Source organism: Bubalus kerabau, chromosome 11 (genome assembly GCF_029407905.1).
Source record: "Bubalus kerabau isolate K-KA32 ecotype Philippines breed swamp buffalo chromosome 11, PCC_UOA_SB_1v2, whole genome shotgun sequence".
NCBI classification, from domain to species: Eukaryota; Metazoa; Chordata; class Mammalia; order Artiodactyla; family Bovidae; genus Bubalus; species Bubalus kerabau.
Genome location: NC_073634.1, coordinates 24,393,409 through 24,412,873, shown reverse-complemented (window position 1 = coordinate 24,412,873; position 19,465 = coordinate 24,393,409). Strand labels below are relative to the sequence as shown.

At 43.1% G+C, this 19,465-nt stretch overlaps 1 protein-coding gene across 3 annotated transcripts in view; it reads left to right on the top strand.

Annotated features, from left to right (window-relative positions):
* Positions 1-8,556: 8,556 nt before the first annotated feature.
* SOS1 (SOS Ras/Rac guanine nucleotide exchange factor 1) overlaps positions 8,557-19,465 on the top strand; it is a 134,815-nt gene continuing 123,906 nt past the window's right edge. For all 3 annotated transcript variants that reach the window (XM_055539866.1, XM_055539865.1, XM_055539864.1), the window contains exon 1: positions 8,557-8,781. In XM_055539866.1, the coding sequence (XP_055395841.1) occupies positions 8,695-8,781 (87 nt within the window). In that variant the 5' untranslated portion in view covers positions 8,557-8,694. The remainder of the gene's footprint in view (positions 8,782-19,465) is intronic.

Genomic DNA, 19,465 nt, shown 5'->3' with positions numbered 1-19,465 from the left:
ATAGATGATAAGTAACTTGCTTAAGGCAACAGAGAGCAATAAAGGGCTTGAGTTGGCTGACCTGAGTTCAAACCAAAATGTAGCTCTTATTCTTCAGTTGTCTTTCCAACCCTTGGTATCTGAGACTAAGAAACCTTGGAGATGTTAGCCTGTTGCTGCTGGGCAGAGGAGCAGAAAAGGGAAACTGGCAATCACTACAGATGCTTCATATGGTTTGTCTTTAAACTGTGATCTTGTGGAAAACTAGCCTTTTCTAACTCTGATCTATAATTAAGAGCAGGTAGATTTTGGGTCTTCCCTGATGGTCCTGTGGTTAGGATTCTGCCTTCCAAAACAGGGTGGGGGGAGGGGGGTTCAGTCTCTGGTTGGGAAATTAGGATCTCACAGGCTGCAAGATGCGGCCAAAGAATTAAAACAAAAGCATGTTGATTTTATTTCTTAAGTGCATTTCTGAGACTGTCGCACCCAGTTCAGAATTGTCTGTGAAGCCACTGTGCTCTCTCTCTATTGGCCTATTGTAGCTGTCAACCCCTCCTCTGTGTGTAGTGTGTGTTTGTAATGTCACAAGAAAGAGTGTATGCGTTTAAATTTTAGAATAAGATAAAGAGAGGTGTACCTACTACTCAGGTTAGAAATAGAACATTACCAGTATCTCATTAGAACCTTGTCTGAAACCTCCCCAGCTGCAAACACTTTTTATTAATATTTTTCTCCTGCAATTTACAATATATCCTAAAGATCTCTCCATATACATACATCCTTCATAACCACCATTAGGAGTTTATTATTATTTTAATATTTTGTTATACTTTTACCATGTGTTTATGAATCCATAAAAATATTAGTTTTCTAATGCTAACCCATTACCCCAAAATTTAGTGGCTTAAAACAACATGCATTTATTATCTCATAGTTCCTGAGAGTTAAGGATTTTGAAATGGGTTATCTCAGTGTTTCTGGCTCAGAATCTCTCAAAAAATTGAAGTCAAGATATGAATGAGATTTCAGTCATCTGAAGACTTTACTAGGAGTAAGGGATCTATTTCCAAGATGGTCCAAGCCTCCGTCCTGAGTCTGATGGCAGGAGGCCTCAGTTTCTATCAATGAGAGCTTCCCGTAGAGGATTGCTTGAGAGTCTTCACAATATGGCAGTGACTTCTCCCAGGAGGAGAGATCTGGGGAGAGAGAGAGACACTCAAGTGATCATGTCTTCTAAGACTTAGCCTCAGAAGCCACATACATAATTTCTGCAAAATCCTATTTTTGCAGGTGGCTATTGCACACAATTGTCTATTCAACATGGGAGTGGTGTCTATACTGGGGCATGAATACCAGGAAGTAAGGCTCATCAGATCAGTTTAGTTGCTCAGTTGTGTCTGACTCTTTGTGACCCCATGGACTGCAGCACCAGGCCTCCCTGTCCATCACCAAATCCTGGAGCCTACTCAAACTCATGTCTATCAAGTCTGTGATGCCATCCAACCATCTCATCCTCTGTCGTCCCCTTCTCCTCCTGCGCCCATCCCTCCCAGCATCAGGGTCTTTTCCAACGAGTCAACTCTTCACATGAGGTGGCCAAAGTATTGGAATTTCAGCTGTAGCATCAGTCCTTCCAATGAACATTCAGGACTGATCTCCTTTAGAATGGACTGGTTGGATCTCCTTGCAGTCCAAGGGACTCTCAAGAGTCTTCTCCAACGCCACAGTTCAAAAGCATCAATTCTTCAATGCTCAGCTTGCTTTATAGTCCAACTCTCACATCCATACGTGACTACTGGGAAAATCATACATGTGTGTGTGTTTAGTCACTCAGTCATGTCCAACTCTTTGAGACTCCAAGGACTGTAGCCCCTCAGGCTCCTCTGTCCATGGAATTCTCCAGGCAAGAATACTGGAGTAGATTGTCATGTCCTCCTCCAGGTGATCTTCCCGACCGAGAGCTTGAACCCAGGTCTCCTGCATTGCAGGAGGACTCTTTACTGAGCCACTCAGGAAGCCCACAAGTATTGGAGTGGGCAATGTGTCCCTTCTCCAGAGGATCTTCCCAACCCAGGAATCAAACCGGGGTCTCCTGCATTGTAGGCAGATTCTTTACCAGCTAAGCTACCAGGGAAGCCTAGTAAGGCTCACAGGGCCATCTTAAAGGTTGGGTATTACAATAAATTGCATGCAAGGCAGTTCTACTTGTTGATTTTGTCATTGTTGTTGCACTTTATATAATGAATCATATAGTGGGAAGTTTCCTGTCTTGCTCAGGGGTTTTGTGGTCTGTTTTTCTTTTTTCCTTTGGAGGGTCATGGCACATTTATATATTACTGGTATTATTTTTAAAGAATTCACCTATATTGATATGTGTCTTAGCTCTTTTGGGCTATTATAACAGAATACCATAGACTGGATGGCTTATAAACAGCAAGATCTGGAAGGACATCTTCAGATTCAGGATCTGCTGAAAGCCTGCTTCCTGGTTAGGAAAGAACTGTCTTCTCTCTTGTCCTCACATGGCGGAAGGGAAGAGCGCTTTCTCTGCGGTATGTTATTTGGGCACTGACCTCATTTATGAGGGCTCCGCCTTCATGTCCTAACCACTTTCCCAAAACCCAGTCTCCAAACACCTTCATACTGGAGATTGGGATTCAATGAATTTTGGAGGATTATATACTGTGGCTCATTCATTTTTGGTGCTCTGTAGCATTCTACAATTTATCTGCCCATTCTACTGTTTGTTGTTGTTTAGTTGCTAATTTGTATCTGAAACTTCTGTGACCCCATGGACTGTAGCCCACTAGTCTCCTCTGTCCATGGGATTTCCCAGGTAAGAATACTGGAGTGGGTTGCCATTTCCTTCTCCAGGGAATCTTCCCAACGTAGGGATCGAAGTCATGTCTCCTGTCTTGCAGGCAGATTCCTTACCACTGAGCCACTGGGGAAGCCCCATTCTACTGTTCATGCTATACGAAATGATAGAGTAAGGAACTTCTCTGGGATACATATACCATGGGAATAAATCTATGCCAGTTTATACAGGTCATGCCCATATTCACATTTCAAGAAAAGAAATAGTTATATAAACTGGTTGTAATCATTTATTTTTCACATGGGAGTGGATGACAATTTTAAGTTTTGTTCAACTTCGAAGTTTTTGCTAATTCAATGAGTGTGAAGTAATATTTTATTGTGGTTTTAACTTGCTTTTCTCTGATTACTAGTGAGGTGAACATTTAACCATCATTTTTCCTCTGAAGTAAACCATCTGTCTTGGATACTAATTCTTTTTTGGTTATATGAGTTGCAACTGCTTTCTCTTGCTTAATGACTTGTCCTTTTAATTCTTTTATGCCTTATTTTAATTTACAGAGGTTCTTAATTTTAATAAAATTAAATTTATCATTATTTTCCTTTGTGATTTGTGTTGTGTGTGTATTATTTGAGAAATATTTTCCTACTTTGAGATCATAAAGATATTATTTATTTTCCTCTCATAATTTTATAATTTTGTTTTTCACATTTAAGTCTTTTATCCACATGGGGTTGTTTTGTGCAGGGTATGAGTTAGGGATGTAATTTCATTTCTTTATATATATAAATATTTATCGATTGTGCATATTTCATTTATTGAAAAGTATATCCTTTCCTCACTCATCTGCAAGGCTTGCTGTGTTATGAATTAAGTTTCAATATATTTGGCCTCCTATGGATCCATTGGTTGGTTTGTCTGTTCATGTTCTGGTACCACACTGTTTTAATTACTCTGGCTATACAATGTCTTCGTATCTGGTAAGTCAATTTCCCCTATTCTGCTCGTGTACAAAGGAAAAATTTTTTTCTGTTCCATATATACTTTAAAACCAGTTCAAGTCCCATGACAAACTGCTGGGAATTCGATTAAAGTTGTATTGGATTGGGGTGCAATCGGCTTGAGGAGCCATTACAACTTGAATCAACTGGAAAGAGACTTTTGCCAAAAATTGGACTCTGCAGGAATCCTGGGGGGAAAAAAAAAGTGCCAGGAATGGCCCCATTTATCTTGGAGACTTTTGATCATTTATTCTAATTGTACCTACATTGCTCCCCACCATCTTTGCAAGAGAGAGGCAGGTAGGGAGAGAGACAGAGAATCAAGATATTTACTGAAAGTGATAGAGGATGGGTATCCAATGGCTTTATCAGAAAGAGAAAATATCTACTTTTTCTGAGATATTTTCTCAAGACAGTATTTGGAAAAATGGAATTGAAAGTGGAGATTGGGAAGAAAGGTGGAGGGGACACATGAAGATAGCATATACAGCTGGAAGAGAAGAATTTAACTCTATTGACGGCTGAAACTGCTGTTTCTTATGCCTGTTGGTCTCTGAAGTTTCAGGTGAGGAATCCTAAGTGGGGGCTGAAAGACTTCTGAGAGAAGGTAGCATATAAAGCTGGGGTCTGCAGCCTGGATAAGAGTTTCAAAGTGAATGTGTCTTGGGGAGGTGGGGTGATGCTGTAGTGGGATTGGAGGAAAATGGTTAAGGGCATTTCTGGCAGGTGGAACAGAATAGGCAAGAAACAAGAGATAGAATGGGTTTATAGGAGGCATTAGTAGTCCATTTTTAGTGAGACATATGGTTTTTCCTGTGGTCATGTATGGATGTGAGAGTTGGACTGTGAAGAAGGCTGAGAGCCGAAGAATTGATGCTTTTGAATTGTGGTGTTGGAGAAGACTCTTGAGAGTCCCTTGAACTGCAAGGAGATCCAACCAGTCCATTCTGAAGGAGATCAGCCCTGGGATTTCTTTGGAAGGAATGATGCTAAAGCTGAAACTCCAGTACTTTGGCCACCTCATGTGAAGAGTTGACTCATTGGAAAAGACTCTGATGCTGGGAGGGATTGGGGGCCGGAGGAGAAGGGGACGACAGAGGATGAGATGGCTGGATGGCATCACTGACTCGATGGACGTGAGTCTGAGTGAACTCCGGGAGTTGGTGATGGACAGGGAGGCCTGGTGTGCTGCGATTCATGGGGTCGCAAAGAGTCAGACACGACTGAGACTGAACTGAACTGAACTGATACCGGGAAAGATAAGTAGGCCTGATTGTGCAAGGCTATGAATACCAAACTAGGGACTTTGGACTTTATTCTGGGATGGCTGTGGAGGCTCTTGAATGGGAGAGGAACTGGATCTGAAGTATGTTTCAGGAAGATCATTGTGGTTGCACCCAGGCAGGGAACACTGGCTGCCTTGAGTTGGGCCACTGGGCAAAGCGCGGAGTGCTGCACTCCTACCTGCAGGGGGCGCGCCGCTGGCCCAAAACTCCTCCCCGCCTCTTTCCCCGCCCCTGTTCTGACTCGACGCTCTCAGAACTCGGCTAGCCTGCCTGGACCTCCGCCTTCGGGTTGGCTTGTCTGCCTGGATGCGACCCCGTGCGTCACGTCCGCTCTGTCTCCTGGCTCTTTAGAGTCGAAGAGGGCCACAAACTCAACCTTTGCGCCTGCGCCTCGGGTTCTCTGTTAGAGGTTAACGCTAAGGGGTAGACGGGGCTTTCGCGTCTACACTAGCAAGTTCCTGAGTTCACCATGGTCGTCTTCTCTCACAGCACGCCCATAGATCTTGATTTGGCTCAAGAAATATAAGCAGACGATGTAGTGGGACTCGATTGTTCCTTGACCTTAGCAGCGCCGAGCCCCCCACCACTTCCCTTAGGTCTCCCAGCTGCGGAGGGCTGAGTCTCTTCTCTGCAGTTTCTCTCCAGCTGTCTACTGTCAGTCTGCAGCCAAAACGTCCCTGCTAGTGAAAACCTGCCCCGGACGCTAAACATGCCCACCCGGGCTGTAATCCATGTTTCTAGTCTTGTTTACCTCTTCAGTCAAATCTGAGACTCGCAGTTGAAGGGGACCTTGGAGGTCATCAAGTCCCACCTCTTATCTCTCCTCGTAGTCCCGAGTGAGCGAATGTACGGTTTTTACTTGCACACTCCCGAAGATCACCCGTTTCTTGGGACAACTCTGATCACATAGTCTTCCTGGAAGTTTCCTCCATTCAACTTTCATTCCCTCTGATTGAGAACCTACTATATGCCAACTACTGTAGTTCCTTGGGATACGATGATGAGCTAGAGTAAACTCGGAAGATTGTTGGTCTTGGAGTTTACATTTCAGACGGGGGAGAGGGGGAGACCAACACTGAAAAAATAACTAAAGGCCAGAATTTATACTAGCGAAGAAATAATAAATAAGCCAAGTCTTATGGGAGAAAATATAGGTGGGAACTACTTAGTGTGATCATAGAAGGCCTTTTGGAGGTGATGACGTTTATAACAGGCCAAGTGAACAGTTAGGAGCAGAATGAGGCAACAGTTACCGGCTGAGGGAAAAGCAAAGCCCCTAAGGCGGGAAGTAGGTGGTGTTTTCTAGGAATAGACAGCAGGCCAAAGTGACTGGAATGTGGTGAGCCAACGTTGAGAACAGTGAGGAAAGGTTGAGAATGTAAACAGGATCCAGATACAGGTTTTGTGGGTCATGGAAAGAAGTTTGAAAAGTATTCTAAGAGCAGTAGGAAGCCAAGGAATAATTTACGGCAGGGGCTTGATCTTAATTCATTCGTTTGAGTGAGTGAGGGAAGTCGCTCAGTCGTGTCCGACTCTGCGACCCCGTGGACTGTAGCCCACCAGGCTCCTCCTTCCATGGGATTCTCCAGGCAAGAATACTGGAGTGGGTTGCCATTTCCTTCTCCAGGGGATCTTCCCAACCCAGGGATCGATCCAGGGTCTCCCACATTGCAGGCAGACGCTTTAACCTCTGAGCCACCACACAAAACTATATGACATATCGTGTTTGGGTTTTTTCCCCCATATCATTGGCAATTTTTAAATGGCTGTCATGTTTTTCTCCAAACCCTTTCTCCTGCCCCTAAACCCTCTCTCAGCTATGGGTACTTTACCTCGTCTTACCCAGTAGACTTATGGATGATTTTCAAAATGTCATTCTGAACACTTTGAAAGTGTGGAGAATGTTTAAATGTAAATCATGTGTAGATTTTTAAAGGAAAAGACTCAAGACTTTTATGAGATTCTCAAAGAGGTTTGGTAGAGATTAAGAACCACTGCTTAAACGTTTCTCATCTATGTGATTCTGGTTATCATTCTCTGAAATAGTAGGGCACAATATCAAATTAAACTCAGCCTAGTTCCCTAAACTGTGAAGCAAAAACAATAGGATTGCTATGAGGATTAAATGAGACTATGCTAAAAAAAAGTGCTAGGGGTAAACCATTCAGCGCCAGCCACGCAGTGCTACTGTTAAAAGCAAACACCTGCATCTCTGGGATGGAGGAACAGTTTATAGATAATGCTCTTCTAGCATTCCACAAACATTAAGTGCCTATTCTGTGTAGAGCCCCATGCCTTCCAGGAGTTCGTTATCTAGTTGAAAGAGGCTTGTAGCGATACAAAACATGATAAACCAAACGCCCTTAGAGGGGCCTCAGTAAGGTGTTCTGGGATCTGGGAGCTGCAAGAGAGGTGTCAATTTCCACTGGAGGTAAGTGGTTATTGGAGTTCATATTTGAAATGGGTTTGAAAGATGAGCATGTTGAATTTAAAAACAAACAAGATCAATTACACGTACACATTTTATTCTTCGTGATGTGGAAAGAACGACTGGAAACACCGCGATTACTATTACCCGAGAAATATTAAGACGTAGGTTTCGTGAGAAAGGCACCTATCTTTTATCCAGTCTGTTTACTATACATTGCATGCCCTGGGCAGTCCTTATCTTCATGTTCGGGAACAAAGTACACAAATACACACCCCTTTCCGAAACGAAAGGCCCAGGGACTCGAAGAGAGGGGTGGGATCCCTGTCGGTCCAACCACACAATGGGGGCAGCTTCACCGTAGCTCACGCCCCACCCCGCAGGCCCCACTAGGCTGGGGGTTCTACTGCTCCGGGCCCTGTCGCTCCTCCCCCTGCAGCCCTCGGGGGCGCAGCCACAGTCCGGCGCTTCCCTCGTTGGCGCTTTCCCTCCTCCTTCGCTGGGGAGCCGGAAAACCCGGAGCGAACTGGCCCTGCCCGGTGGCGCATGCTCAGTAGCGAGCAGGTTCAGTTCGCTAGTAGGAAGCTCGAGCGCTACACCGGCGTCGGCGGCGGCCGCGGCGGCATCTCAGGGCAGCCAGATTCCCCAACGACGACCTCGGGCCTTTCCCCTCCCCCGCTAGACCCCGCGCCCAGCTCCGCCCCGCCCCAGGTCGCCAGCGTTTCGGGGTCCGTGCCGCGGGGAGCGGGCGCCGCGGCCGGAGCGTCCCTCCACAGCCCTCCCCCAGCCGCCGGCTCCGCCGCCGGGCCAGGCCGGGCTCGGGAGCGCAGTCCCGGCGGGCGGGCGGGCGGCGACCGCGGCGGAGGGCAACCCGGGGCGGCGCCGGCGGGCCGGGGAGGGGTAGGGGGCCCGGCCCCGGGGCGGTGGTGCGGGATGCCGCCACCGCCGCCTCCGGGCTGCGTTCGCTTTCCGCGGCTGGTGCCTGTGTTGGGTGGGTGGCCGGGCGCGGGCCTCGCCCCCCAGCCCCCTCTCCGGGGCTAGCCCGGCTGCTCGGTGCCCCAAGGGGGCCGGGCCGTCCGGTGGGACCGCGGCCCTGTTCCGCGCTACGAGCTCACCCTCTCGCGGCTCCCCGGCCCGGCCGCCGCCGCCCCTCTCCCCGCCCGGAGGCGCCCCGGGGGCACCATGCAGGCGCAGCAGCTGCCGTACGAGTTTTTCAGCGAGGAGAACGCGCCCAAGTGGCGGGGGCTGCTGGTGCCTGCGCTGAAAAAGGTGAGGAGCACGAGACCCCGCTCCCCGGCTGCAGCCTGGGCGAGAGCACCGGGCCCGGGTCGGGGAAGGGCTGGGGAGGCGGGGCGCGCGGGGCCGTCTTTCTTCCCGGTCTCACCGCCTCCCAGAAGGGACGGCACACCCGGAGAGGTTCCCCCGCACTCGTTGGCTCTCGGTGTTGACAGTCACCCCGTGTGGCGTGTGGGAAGGCCGCAGGGAGCCAGGGAGAGTTTGTCCGAAGAATCGAACCGCTGAGAGCTTGCCCTGCCCCTGATTCAGAGACGAGAGTTGGAGAAGCCTCAGTTTTCATTGGAGGTCAAAGCAGGCCGCTTCTCTGCCTTCTCTGTGCTCTCTCGGAGCTGCTGTCAGCCTCCGGTTTTAGGTGTCCAGTATGCTCGTCCTAGTGGGTTGAAGAATGCTCTGGCCGTAAAGCTTGCCCTAAGTAATTGCGGAGCTCGCCTGCCAGCAGGAACATGGATGGCCTGCTTTGCTCGCCCTCCGTAATCACTCTTCATTCCTCTGAATTCCCCCATTCCTCCGATTTACAGGGGCGGGTGCACTTGCCACTGTTTTCTTTCCTTCTTTCTTCCTTCCTCCCTCCCTCCCTCCCTCCCTTTCTTTCCCCCTCCCCACCTCCCCTCACCCCCACTCCCCCGTGTCTCTCTCAAAACCTTGGTCCTGTCATTCGGTTTGTTGATTAGAAATTTTAGCAGTTCTGTTTCTTCGAGCTTGCCACATTGTTATCTAAAATTATATACCCCGTGATCTGTACTTTTACACGTTTTAGTATAATTACGAAATGTTACATTTTCAAAGCTTCTAAAGCAATGTTGTGACCTAATAAATACATTAAAACATCAGCAACTGATGTCTGAATGAATATATTAATAAAGGCTATCAGAGTATTTTTGTTTTACCTTATAAATACAGGAGTAGCTTTACTCTTTTAATAGGTATCTAAATCGTCATTGCCCAAAAAATGTTTCATGGTATCTGGTTAAAAAATAATTTTGCTGTTCACTCAGATTTGAGATTATAGGGTACCCTTTCTCCTAAACATTTATGCTTTTAAAAAGGTGTTTGGTATTTCTCAGAGGCCAGCAACTTTTACTTTCCCTTTTGTCCTGTTCTCCCTCTCTTGCTATCTTACAGTGGAAGCTGTTTGGTTTGTTAGCAGAATTTGCCGGTATATTTCACATGTAACTTACTGACTTTTTTGTTCAGATGTCTGATTAGTCACAGACATCTCTGATACTGTTTTCTAAGAAAAATAAAAGTGTGTCATATGCCTTACGTACTTTATTCTTTAGAAATCCTGTCAGGCTCTCACCCTGTTTACTTTCGCTTTACCTGCGGTCTAAGCTTGTAGTAGATGGGGAGTAGGAGGTCTCAGTGATTCCAGAAGCAGGTATCCTGACCAAGGTGGGTGTGGGGTGGGGAGGAGACAGAAAAATTATTGAAAATATGTAAAAGAACTCATAAAACACTATCAGTTTGGGACTGTTTTGCTTGGTGGCAAGCAGCTCCTATGCCAGGGGAATCACCATGAAACCCTGTCAGTTGAGGGTCCTATGAAGCAGTGAGATGAACATCATAGGAGTTAGCAGACCAGGCCTGCCTCTGCCACACTGGTGGCCCTTGCGGAAATCTGTCCACAGAAACATTTTGTTTGGCTGGCATAGTGTTTTTTTTGTTTTTAATGTAATTGCTAGTATTTTTAAATGGCTGTTACTACATAAAATCTGAATCTTGAACTTTTCTTGGAGAATGGGAAGATCTCGCCACAGTGGGCCAGCATTCAAGCAGGGCAGTAAGCTGCTGGAGCTAAGTAAATGGCTGCCCATCTGTCTCCGATTGACCACAGTCCCCACTAGTCCTCTTTGCTTATTTACATAACCCTGCTTTGACTTTAAGCAGAGATACCCTTGCATGGCAGTAGAAGTGATGGGAGGGGGTGAAAATGTACGCAATCTAGTTGATGTGTGAGATTTCTTCCGATTTCCACTTAAGATATCCACTAAAGATGATTTTAAGCCACCAAAGACAAGTTAGATATTTCATGTGCCTACCTCCGTATCTTCCTTTAGGCTTATTGTAGTTTGCGGATGCGTCAACTTGTGTTATCTAGCCTGGGGCTCTTTGGATATGCTCTTTTCTTCACCTGGACTGCGTTTGGCCTGGCCTAACACTGCTCATCCTCTGGGCTCACTGGACCTCTGATCTTTTCTCAGATCCTCAGGCCTGAATTGGATAGTCTTTCTTTTAGTCTTTTCTTTTAGCACCCTAGCCAGGCACTTAACAATTCCTATTTTTTTTCCTATTTAAGTTCACCACCCCAATTAGATTGGATGGTCCTTGGGAACGGGGATGATATTTTACCCTCATTTCATCCTCCATGTATACAGTGTCTGTCACCTAGTTGGCACTTAAATTTGAATGAATGGGTAGGGAATAGCCAAGGAAAACCATCAGCTCCCTCCCTTCCACTTACTATTTACAAATTTTTTTTCTCTTCATGGCTGTATTATTTCATTTGACTGGCTCGACTTTGATGTCATTTCTGACTGTCCACACCCAGGAAGAGCCTGTAGGTTCATTTTCCTTGACAAGTTCATTTAATCAATTCCCTCCTACTCCAGCTACACTTGGGTCCCCTTTCCCAGGCTACTGCTATAGCCTCTTAACTGAGTTCACTGCCCCCACCTCTCCTTTACTGTTTTTCAGATTTCAGAAGTTATAGGACACTTCTGAATATGTCACACATTTGTTCAGAACCATCGATGTCTTTTGAGGGCATAGAATGAAGTGTGTATTCTTTGAAATAGACTTGATGTCGATCAATGATCTGGCTTCATCCTGCTTTTCTGAATGGATTGCCTAGCCTAGTCTTTCATATACTTTATGCTTCAGCCAGACAGGACTACCTTTTTTCCTGAAAATTTCCAGAAGGTCTCAATGGATCCCATCTGTTAAAGTCCGATCTTATCTATTGCATAAGTCTGTCATGCCTACTGCAGACCAAGTATTGCCCTCAACAGTAAGGATTAAAAGGGAATTGACATTATCCAGAAATGACTAAGTTCTAACATGATGAGAAGTGGCAGAGGATGAGTTTGGAGGGAAAAGTAGTTTATAGCGAATTTTTTAATGTTAAGCTAAGGAGAATGATTTTTATTTTGAGGGTATAGATGTCATTGAGGAACCTTAAATAGGGGAATAACATCAGATTTCGATTTTAGAAAATCCACTTTGGCCATAGAATAGAAAATGGATTGCAGAAGAATAAGACTGAAGGTAAGGAGAAAAGTTAGAAAGCTAGTTTAATAGTCCAGCCAGGAGATGATATATATTTGAATTAAGGGAGCATTTGAATTAGGATGAAAGTGTAGAGATGGATTTTATATAGTTGAGAGATGTTTAAAAGGCAGAATTGACAGGATCTAGTAACTCATAGTGATTGGGGTAAGTGGTAAGCCTAGGAGGACTCTTTAAGTTTCTGGTTTGAGTGCCTTTAGCCAGGATAGAGAATGTAGGAGGAGTACCTGTTGGAGTACTCCTTTATAATGCTGTAAAGGAGTAGCATTATAAGATGAGTTTTGAACTTGTTAAAGTCCCTTCTGGTTATCCAGGTGGACTTGTAGGACTGGCAATTGGTTGTTGGTATCTGGTGAACAGATTTGGGACTTTTAGGTGTGTGGGTGGGGCCATGAGATAGATGAAGCTATCCATTCAAGAGTTACACATGAATGCTCATGGCAGTTCTGTTCAGCAAAAAATTGGAAACAGTCCAGATGTCCATCAGCAGGTGAATGTATAAACAAATTGTGATATAGCCATACACTGAATACTTCTCAGCAGTAAAAAGGAATGAACTATTGATATATGAGACAACGTTGCTCAAAATAATTAAGCTGGTAACACCCCCTACTGCCCCAGACACCATAGTATGTACTGTAAAATTATAGAAAAATGCATCTACAGTGACAGAAAACAAGTCAGTAGTTGTTTTGGGGAGAGGCATTTATGTTCATTTGCTTTTTGATTGTACTAATAGTTTCAGGAGCATATGCATGCATTCTTGTGTGTGCTCAGTCACGTCCAACTCTTTTTGACCCAGTGGACTGTAGCCTGCCCGGCTTCTCTGTCTATGAAGTTTTCCAAGCAAAGAATACTGAAGTGGGTTGCTATTCCTTCCTTCAGTGGATTTCCTGACCCAGGATCAAACCTGTGTCTCCTGCGACTTCTGCATTGGAAGGCAGATTCTTTACCAGTGAGCCACCTCAGGAGCGTATTAAAATTCTAACGTGTTATACAGCTCAGATATTTGCAATTTATTACGTGTTAATTGTACCTCAAAGAAGGTGTTTTTAAAAGTGAATGAGGCCACTCACTGAAAATGATTAGAAGTAAGAATGAAATTAGGCTGGCATCAGAACTGGAGGAATAAAATGAACAATAGAGTGTAGGGAAAGAGCAAAGGGAAAGGAGTGAGTGAAGGAGATTAAGAAGGAAAAAGTCAGGTAGAAAGAATAAGACCCTAGTGTCCTAGAAGCTGAGAATGGATGAGTTTCAAGGAAAGTGTCATTAACTCTGTCAGGCTATAGAAAAGTCAAATAAAGTACCTGAAAAATAGTAGTTAGATTTAAGCTGTTAAATATAACTCCATTTTTCAGGTACTTAAATCTGGCAGTTTAGGTGTGAGAATAGAAAATAGAAAAACAAACAAAAAAAAGAAGATAGAAAAACATGAAAAATGAGTAGCAAGAATAGATAATTTTTTTTTTCCAGATTTTTTTTTTTCTCCTTCAAGCTTGTGAATGAAGGGGATTCAGGTTGCGGAAGACACTTGTTTTTTATTTAAATGTGATGGAAACTTGTTTATGTTAGGATGCTTTGGGGAAGTAACTGATGGAGAATGATAGTGAAGATACTAGTATTTGCCTCAAATTATTTGCCAGGTACTATTTTTAGTGCCTCATGTGTTCTCTAATTCTCACAGGATACTATCATTGTGTCTATTTTATAAGAGAGAAAACTGAGGTTTGGAAAGGATAACTTGGTTACAGAGTCTGCATTTAAAAACAGTATTAATGATGATATGCTACCTCTGGCAGGAGTGATAACATCCTTTCTTCTGAGGTGGGAGGGGGTGAGATAAAATGGGTTTGTAGGTTGAGGAGCAGGGAGTTCATGCTGCTGCTGCTAAGTCGCTTCAGTCGTGTCCGACTCTGTGCGACCCCATAGACGGCAGCCCACCAGGCTCCCCCATCCCTGGGATTCTCCAGGCAAGAACACTGGAGTGGGTTGCCATTTCCTTCTCCAAGGCATGAAAGTGAAAAGTGAAAGTGAAGTTGCTCAGTCGTGTCCAACTCTTAGCGACCCCATGGACTGCAGCCCACCAGGCTCCTCTGTCCATGGGATTTTCCAGGCAAGAGTACTGGAGTGGGGTGCCATTGCCTTCTCCGGAGTTCATGCTAAGTAGCCTCAATTTTCATGATGAAAGACAAGATGCTTTACGTAGAGTGAGAAAAGAAATGAGTAAGGAGCTTAAGTTTTGGAATTGCTGCTGTGGAGTTGGGAGAAGGAGCCAACCAGTGAATAAGAAAGGATTGCTGAGCAGTGCGGAGTATGGAGAGCATTGTAGGTTTGAAGAGCATTCATTGGCTTGCTGGTTGTGAGATTTTCTTCCTGAAGCACCCATCAGTTCAGGTAAAGGGGTAGAGAAGGATTGTTGTTTGCTTGTGGCTGCAGTAGAGATGAAGAGAATAGGGGTATTTCAGAAGATTGAAAGTTAAGCTGTAAGAGAGAGAATGGAGGTGTAAATGAGAGCTCCATGGATTAGAAATCTCAATGAGTTGTAAGAGGAGGGTAAGGGGAGCAGATAAAGAATTATGATTAGAGATATTGATAATTACATTTTGGAGTTTTAAGATTCTAGAAATGAGGAAGATGAAACAGGGGCTCTGGACTGGTGTGTTGAATGGTGGATAGCAGGCATGGATGAGGATGGTTTCCACAAGGATTATGATGTGTGTTGTAGTAGAGAGGAAGAAGGCAGTGGCAGAGAGGTCCAGACATCACAGCAGGGACAATGCTCCAACCAAGTAATAAGAGGCAGCTACTCCCTGTGATACATTTTTTTTAAAACTTTGCCCTTCATTTTAGAATATATTTATTTGTCTTGTAATCAAGTTTTGTATCCAACAGTTTATTACGAAAAATTTCAGATACACAAAAAAGTTCAGAGTTGCATAGTAAATACTCATATACCCACCTGGATTCTGTAATTTACAAGTATTTTACTGTTTGCTTTATCACATGCGTATCCATCCACCAATCCATCTTAACATTTGGAAGGATTTTAAAGTAAGTTGTGGACATCAGTACACTTTACCCTTAAACACTTCAGCTTGCATATCATTAACTTAGAGTTCACTCTTTGTTTACAGTTCTTTTTGTTTTTCAGGTAAAATTTATGTACAGAGAAATACACAAATGTTAATTGTACGGTTTAATGAGTTTTGGCAAATGAATACAACCCAAGCCTCTACCAGGCTATGGAACATTACCGGCCCTCCCGAAATTTTCCTCCTGTGCCTTCTCAGTCAGTTTGTACCCCCAGCCTCCAGAAGCAGCTGCTCTTCAGATCTTTTATCACCATAGATGAATCTTATCTGTTGTAGATACCATATAAATAGAATTGTACAGTATATATTTTTGGTGAGGCTTTTGAGGTTGTGTTTAATGAATTCAGTCTTTTTTTTTTTTTTTTCTATCATATGAATATGTCAAAGTTTGTTAAATGCATGGATACCTGGGAGATTTCCAGTTTGGGGCTGTTGAGAATAAAGCTGCCATGAATGTTCTTACTTATAGCTCGTGTTGTAGAAGTGTTTTCATTTCTCTTGGGTAAATACCAGGAGAAATGGCTCAGAGAGTAAATGTCTGTTAGGTTTATAAGAAACTTCTTGACCTTTTCTCAAAATGGTTGGTACCATTTCATGTTCCCACCAACAGTGTATGAGGGTTGCAGTTGCTCTACATTCTTGCCAATATTTGATGTCATTAGTCTTTAATTTTAGTAATTTCTATGGGTGTGTAGTGTTATCTCATCGTGGCTTTAATTTGCATTCTCCTGGTGACTAATGATATTGAGCTCTCATGTTCTTATAGGTTATTCGTGTGTCTTCTTTTGTGTAGTATCTGTGTGAATCTTTTGCCCGTTTAAAAAATTGGGTTGTTTTTCTTTATAGTATTGAGTTGTAAGAGTTCTTTGTATATCGTGGTTAACTGTCCTTTATCAGATATATGTTTCATGAATATTTTCTTCTGGTCTGTGGCTTGTCTATTCATTTTCCTAATGGTGTTTTTTGATAAACAGAAGTTTTTAATACTGATGGAGTCAAATTTATCAGGTTTTTTTCTTTTAAGGTCACTGTGCTCTGTCACAGAACCCCTTGCCTGCCACCAAGTCATGCACACATGGTCCCAAGGCTATTTTCTAAAAGCTTTATGGTTTTAGCTTTTACATGACCTATGATCCATTTCAAATTAATTATATATGATATGAGGTAGGAATTGAGCTTTATTTTTTTTATGCTCAAATCTAGTTATTTCAGAACTATTTGTTGAAGAGACTTTCCTCTCCCTGTTGGATTGTGTTGTTTCTGTGAAAATTAAATGAATATATATTATATATTTATGTAAATGTATATTTAAATATGTAATATCTAAAGTAAATATGTATATATTTTAGACTCTTCTAGTCCATTGATGTCTTGTTTATCTTTCGCCCAATACCACACTATTGATTACTGTAGATTTATAGTAAGTCTTAAAGTTAGGTAGTGCAAGCCCTCCTTCTTTTAAAATAATTATTTTATTGTTTCTAGATTTTGTATTTCAGTATAAATTTTGAGCCATCCTGTCAATTTCTACCAAAAAATCTTGGTGAGATTTTAATTGTAATTTCATTTAATCTGTAGATAACAGGATAGAATTGGCATCTTAACTATAGCAAGTCTTTGGATTCATGAATGTAGTATATGTCTCCATTATTTAGACTTAAATTTCTCTCAGAAACGCTTTGAGTGTAGAAGTTTTACATATCTTTGGTTAAGTTTAATCTGAAATATTTTGTTTTTTGATATTATTGTAAATTGTTTTAAAATTTTTTATTTTCCAGTTATTTGTTAATGGGTATATAAGCAATAGGTGAAAATTTGGAGAGCAATAGAGAGGAATTGCAGGGTGACAGATGTGCTCAGGCCTAGAGAGAATTTAGTCCAAATGGGAGATGAAAGGGAGAGACTTCTAAGGGAAAAGAGAGAGGGAATTTCAGAAATTTTATATTGTTATCAATTGGAAGTCCTTAAATAAGCATCAGTGAGTCCTTTGGTATGCTAAAAATGCATGAAAAAGAAAGGCATTATGAAACTCAAAAAGTTGTTTAATAAAGATCATATATCTGAATTAAACAAACATGTAGCTGATTTTTGTATATTGATCCTTTATCCTTTAACCTTGCTCAAAGTTGTTTTGCAGATTTCATAGAATTTTGATCTATTTTTGGCCACTCCCTGGAGCATGTGGGATCTTAGTTCCCTGACCAGGGATCCAAGCCACACCACTGCATTGGAAACATGGAGTCTTAACCCTGAACCGCCAGGAAAGCCCCTCCATAGAATTTTCTACATAATTATGTCATCTGCAAATAGAGACAGTCTGATATTTTATTTCTTTTTCTTATTTTATTGACTAGGACTTCCATTACAGTGTTGAATCAAAGTAGTGAAAGTGGTCACCATCTTAAGGGAAAAGTATGTCTTATTTCTCCATTAAGGGGGATGTTAGCTGTTAGTTTCCTTTGATGTTCTTTATCAGATTGAGGTTTTCCCATTCCACATCTAGTTTTCTGAGAGTTTGGGGGTTTTCTGAAGTTATAAGTGGATATTGAATTTTGTCAAATTGTTTTTCTATGTCTTTTAAAATAATCATAAGCTTTTCCTCCTTTATTCTGTAAATATTATGGTAAATCACATTGATCGACTTAGAATGTTAACCTACATTCCTGGATAAGCCGGAGCAGATGGTTTGGTTTGGTTTTGTTTTGTTTTGAGTTTCTGCTTTGTGCTAGTGTTCTAGGCACTATGCTTGGTACTTTACATATTTATCTCTGTTCCACCCATTGACTTTTCAAGGTAGTAATTTTTACAGCTGAGTTTTATAGCTGAGGAAATGGATCCTCAGAGAGGCAAATTGCTCAAAATCTTGTAATAGAACCAAGATTTGAACTTAAGTCTGTTTAGCTTCAAACACAACCCTTCCCACTGCACTGTGTTGCTTCCTGCGAGTAGGTAGGCAGCGTGATACAGAACAGCGGTGTTCTGATTGTCCTGCACCTTAGATTTTAGGCAATAACTGTCTTAGGGGAGAAGGAGGCGAAATGAAGAAGGCTTTGAAACCCTTTGTGTTAGACTGAGAAACTTAGCTCTCAAAACTTACATATTGGGGTTCTGCATACACTTGCATTTGACAAAACTATCCTGCTGCATGACACAGTAATGATTTTAAAGGTAATGGTGGTGGTGGTTTAGTCGCTAAGTTGTGTCTGACTCTTGCGACCCCATGGACTGTAGCCTGCCAGGCCCCTCTGTCCATGGGCTTCTCCAGGCAACAATACTGGAGTGGGGTGCCATTTCCTTCCCCATCACTGACCTAGAGCCAGACATCCTGGAATGTGAAGTCAAGTGGCCTTCTACGAACAAAGCTAGTGGAGGTAATAGAATTCCAGTTGAGCTATTCCAAATCCTGAAAGATGATGCTGTGAAAGTGCTGCACTCAATATGCCAGCAAATCTGGAAAACTCAGCAGTGGCCACAGGACTGGAAAAGGTCAGTTTTCATTCCAATCCCAAAGAAAGGCAATGCCAAAGAATGCTCAAACTACCGCACAATTGCACTCATCTCACACGCTAGTAAAGTAATGCTCAAAATTCTCCAAGCCAGGCTTCAGCAATATGCGAACTATGAACTTCCTGATGCTCAAGCTGGTTTTAGAAAAGGCAGAGGAACCAGAGATCAAATTGCCAACATCTGCTGGATCATGGAAAAAGCAAGAGAGTTCCGGAAAAGCATCTATTTCTGCTTTATTGACTATGCCAAAGCCTTTGACTGTGTGGATCACAATAAACTGGAAAATTCTGAAAGAGATGGGAATACCACACCACCTGACCTGCCTCTTGAGAAACCTGTATGCAGGTCAGGAAGCAACAGTTAGAACTGGACATGGAACAACAGACTGGTTCCAAATAGGAAAAGGACTATGTCAAGGCTGTATATTGTCACCCTGTTGTTTAACTTATACGCAGAGTACATCATGAGAAACGCTGGACTGAAAGAAACACAAGCTGGAATCAAGATTGCTGGGAGAAATCTCAATAACCTCAGATATGCAGATGACACCACCCTTATGGCAGAAAGTGAAGAGGAACTCAAAAACCTCTTGATGAAAGTGAAAGTGGAGAGTGAAAAAGTTGGCTTAAAGCTCAACATTCAGAAAACGAAGATCATGGCATCCGGTCCCATCACTTCATGGGAAATAGATGGAGAAACAGTGGAAACAGTGTCAGACTTTATTTTGGGGGGCTCCAAAATCACTGCAGATGGTGATTGCAGCCATGAAATTA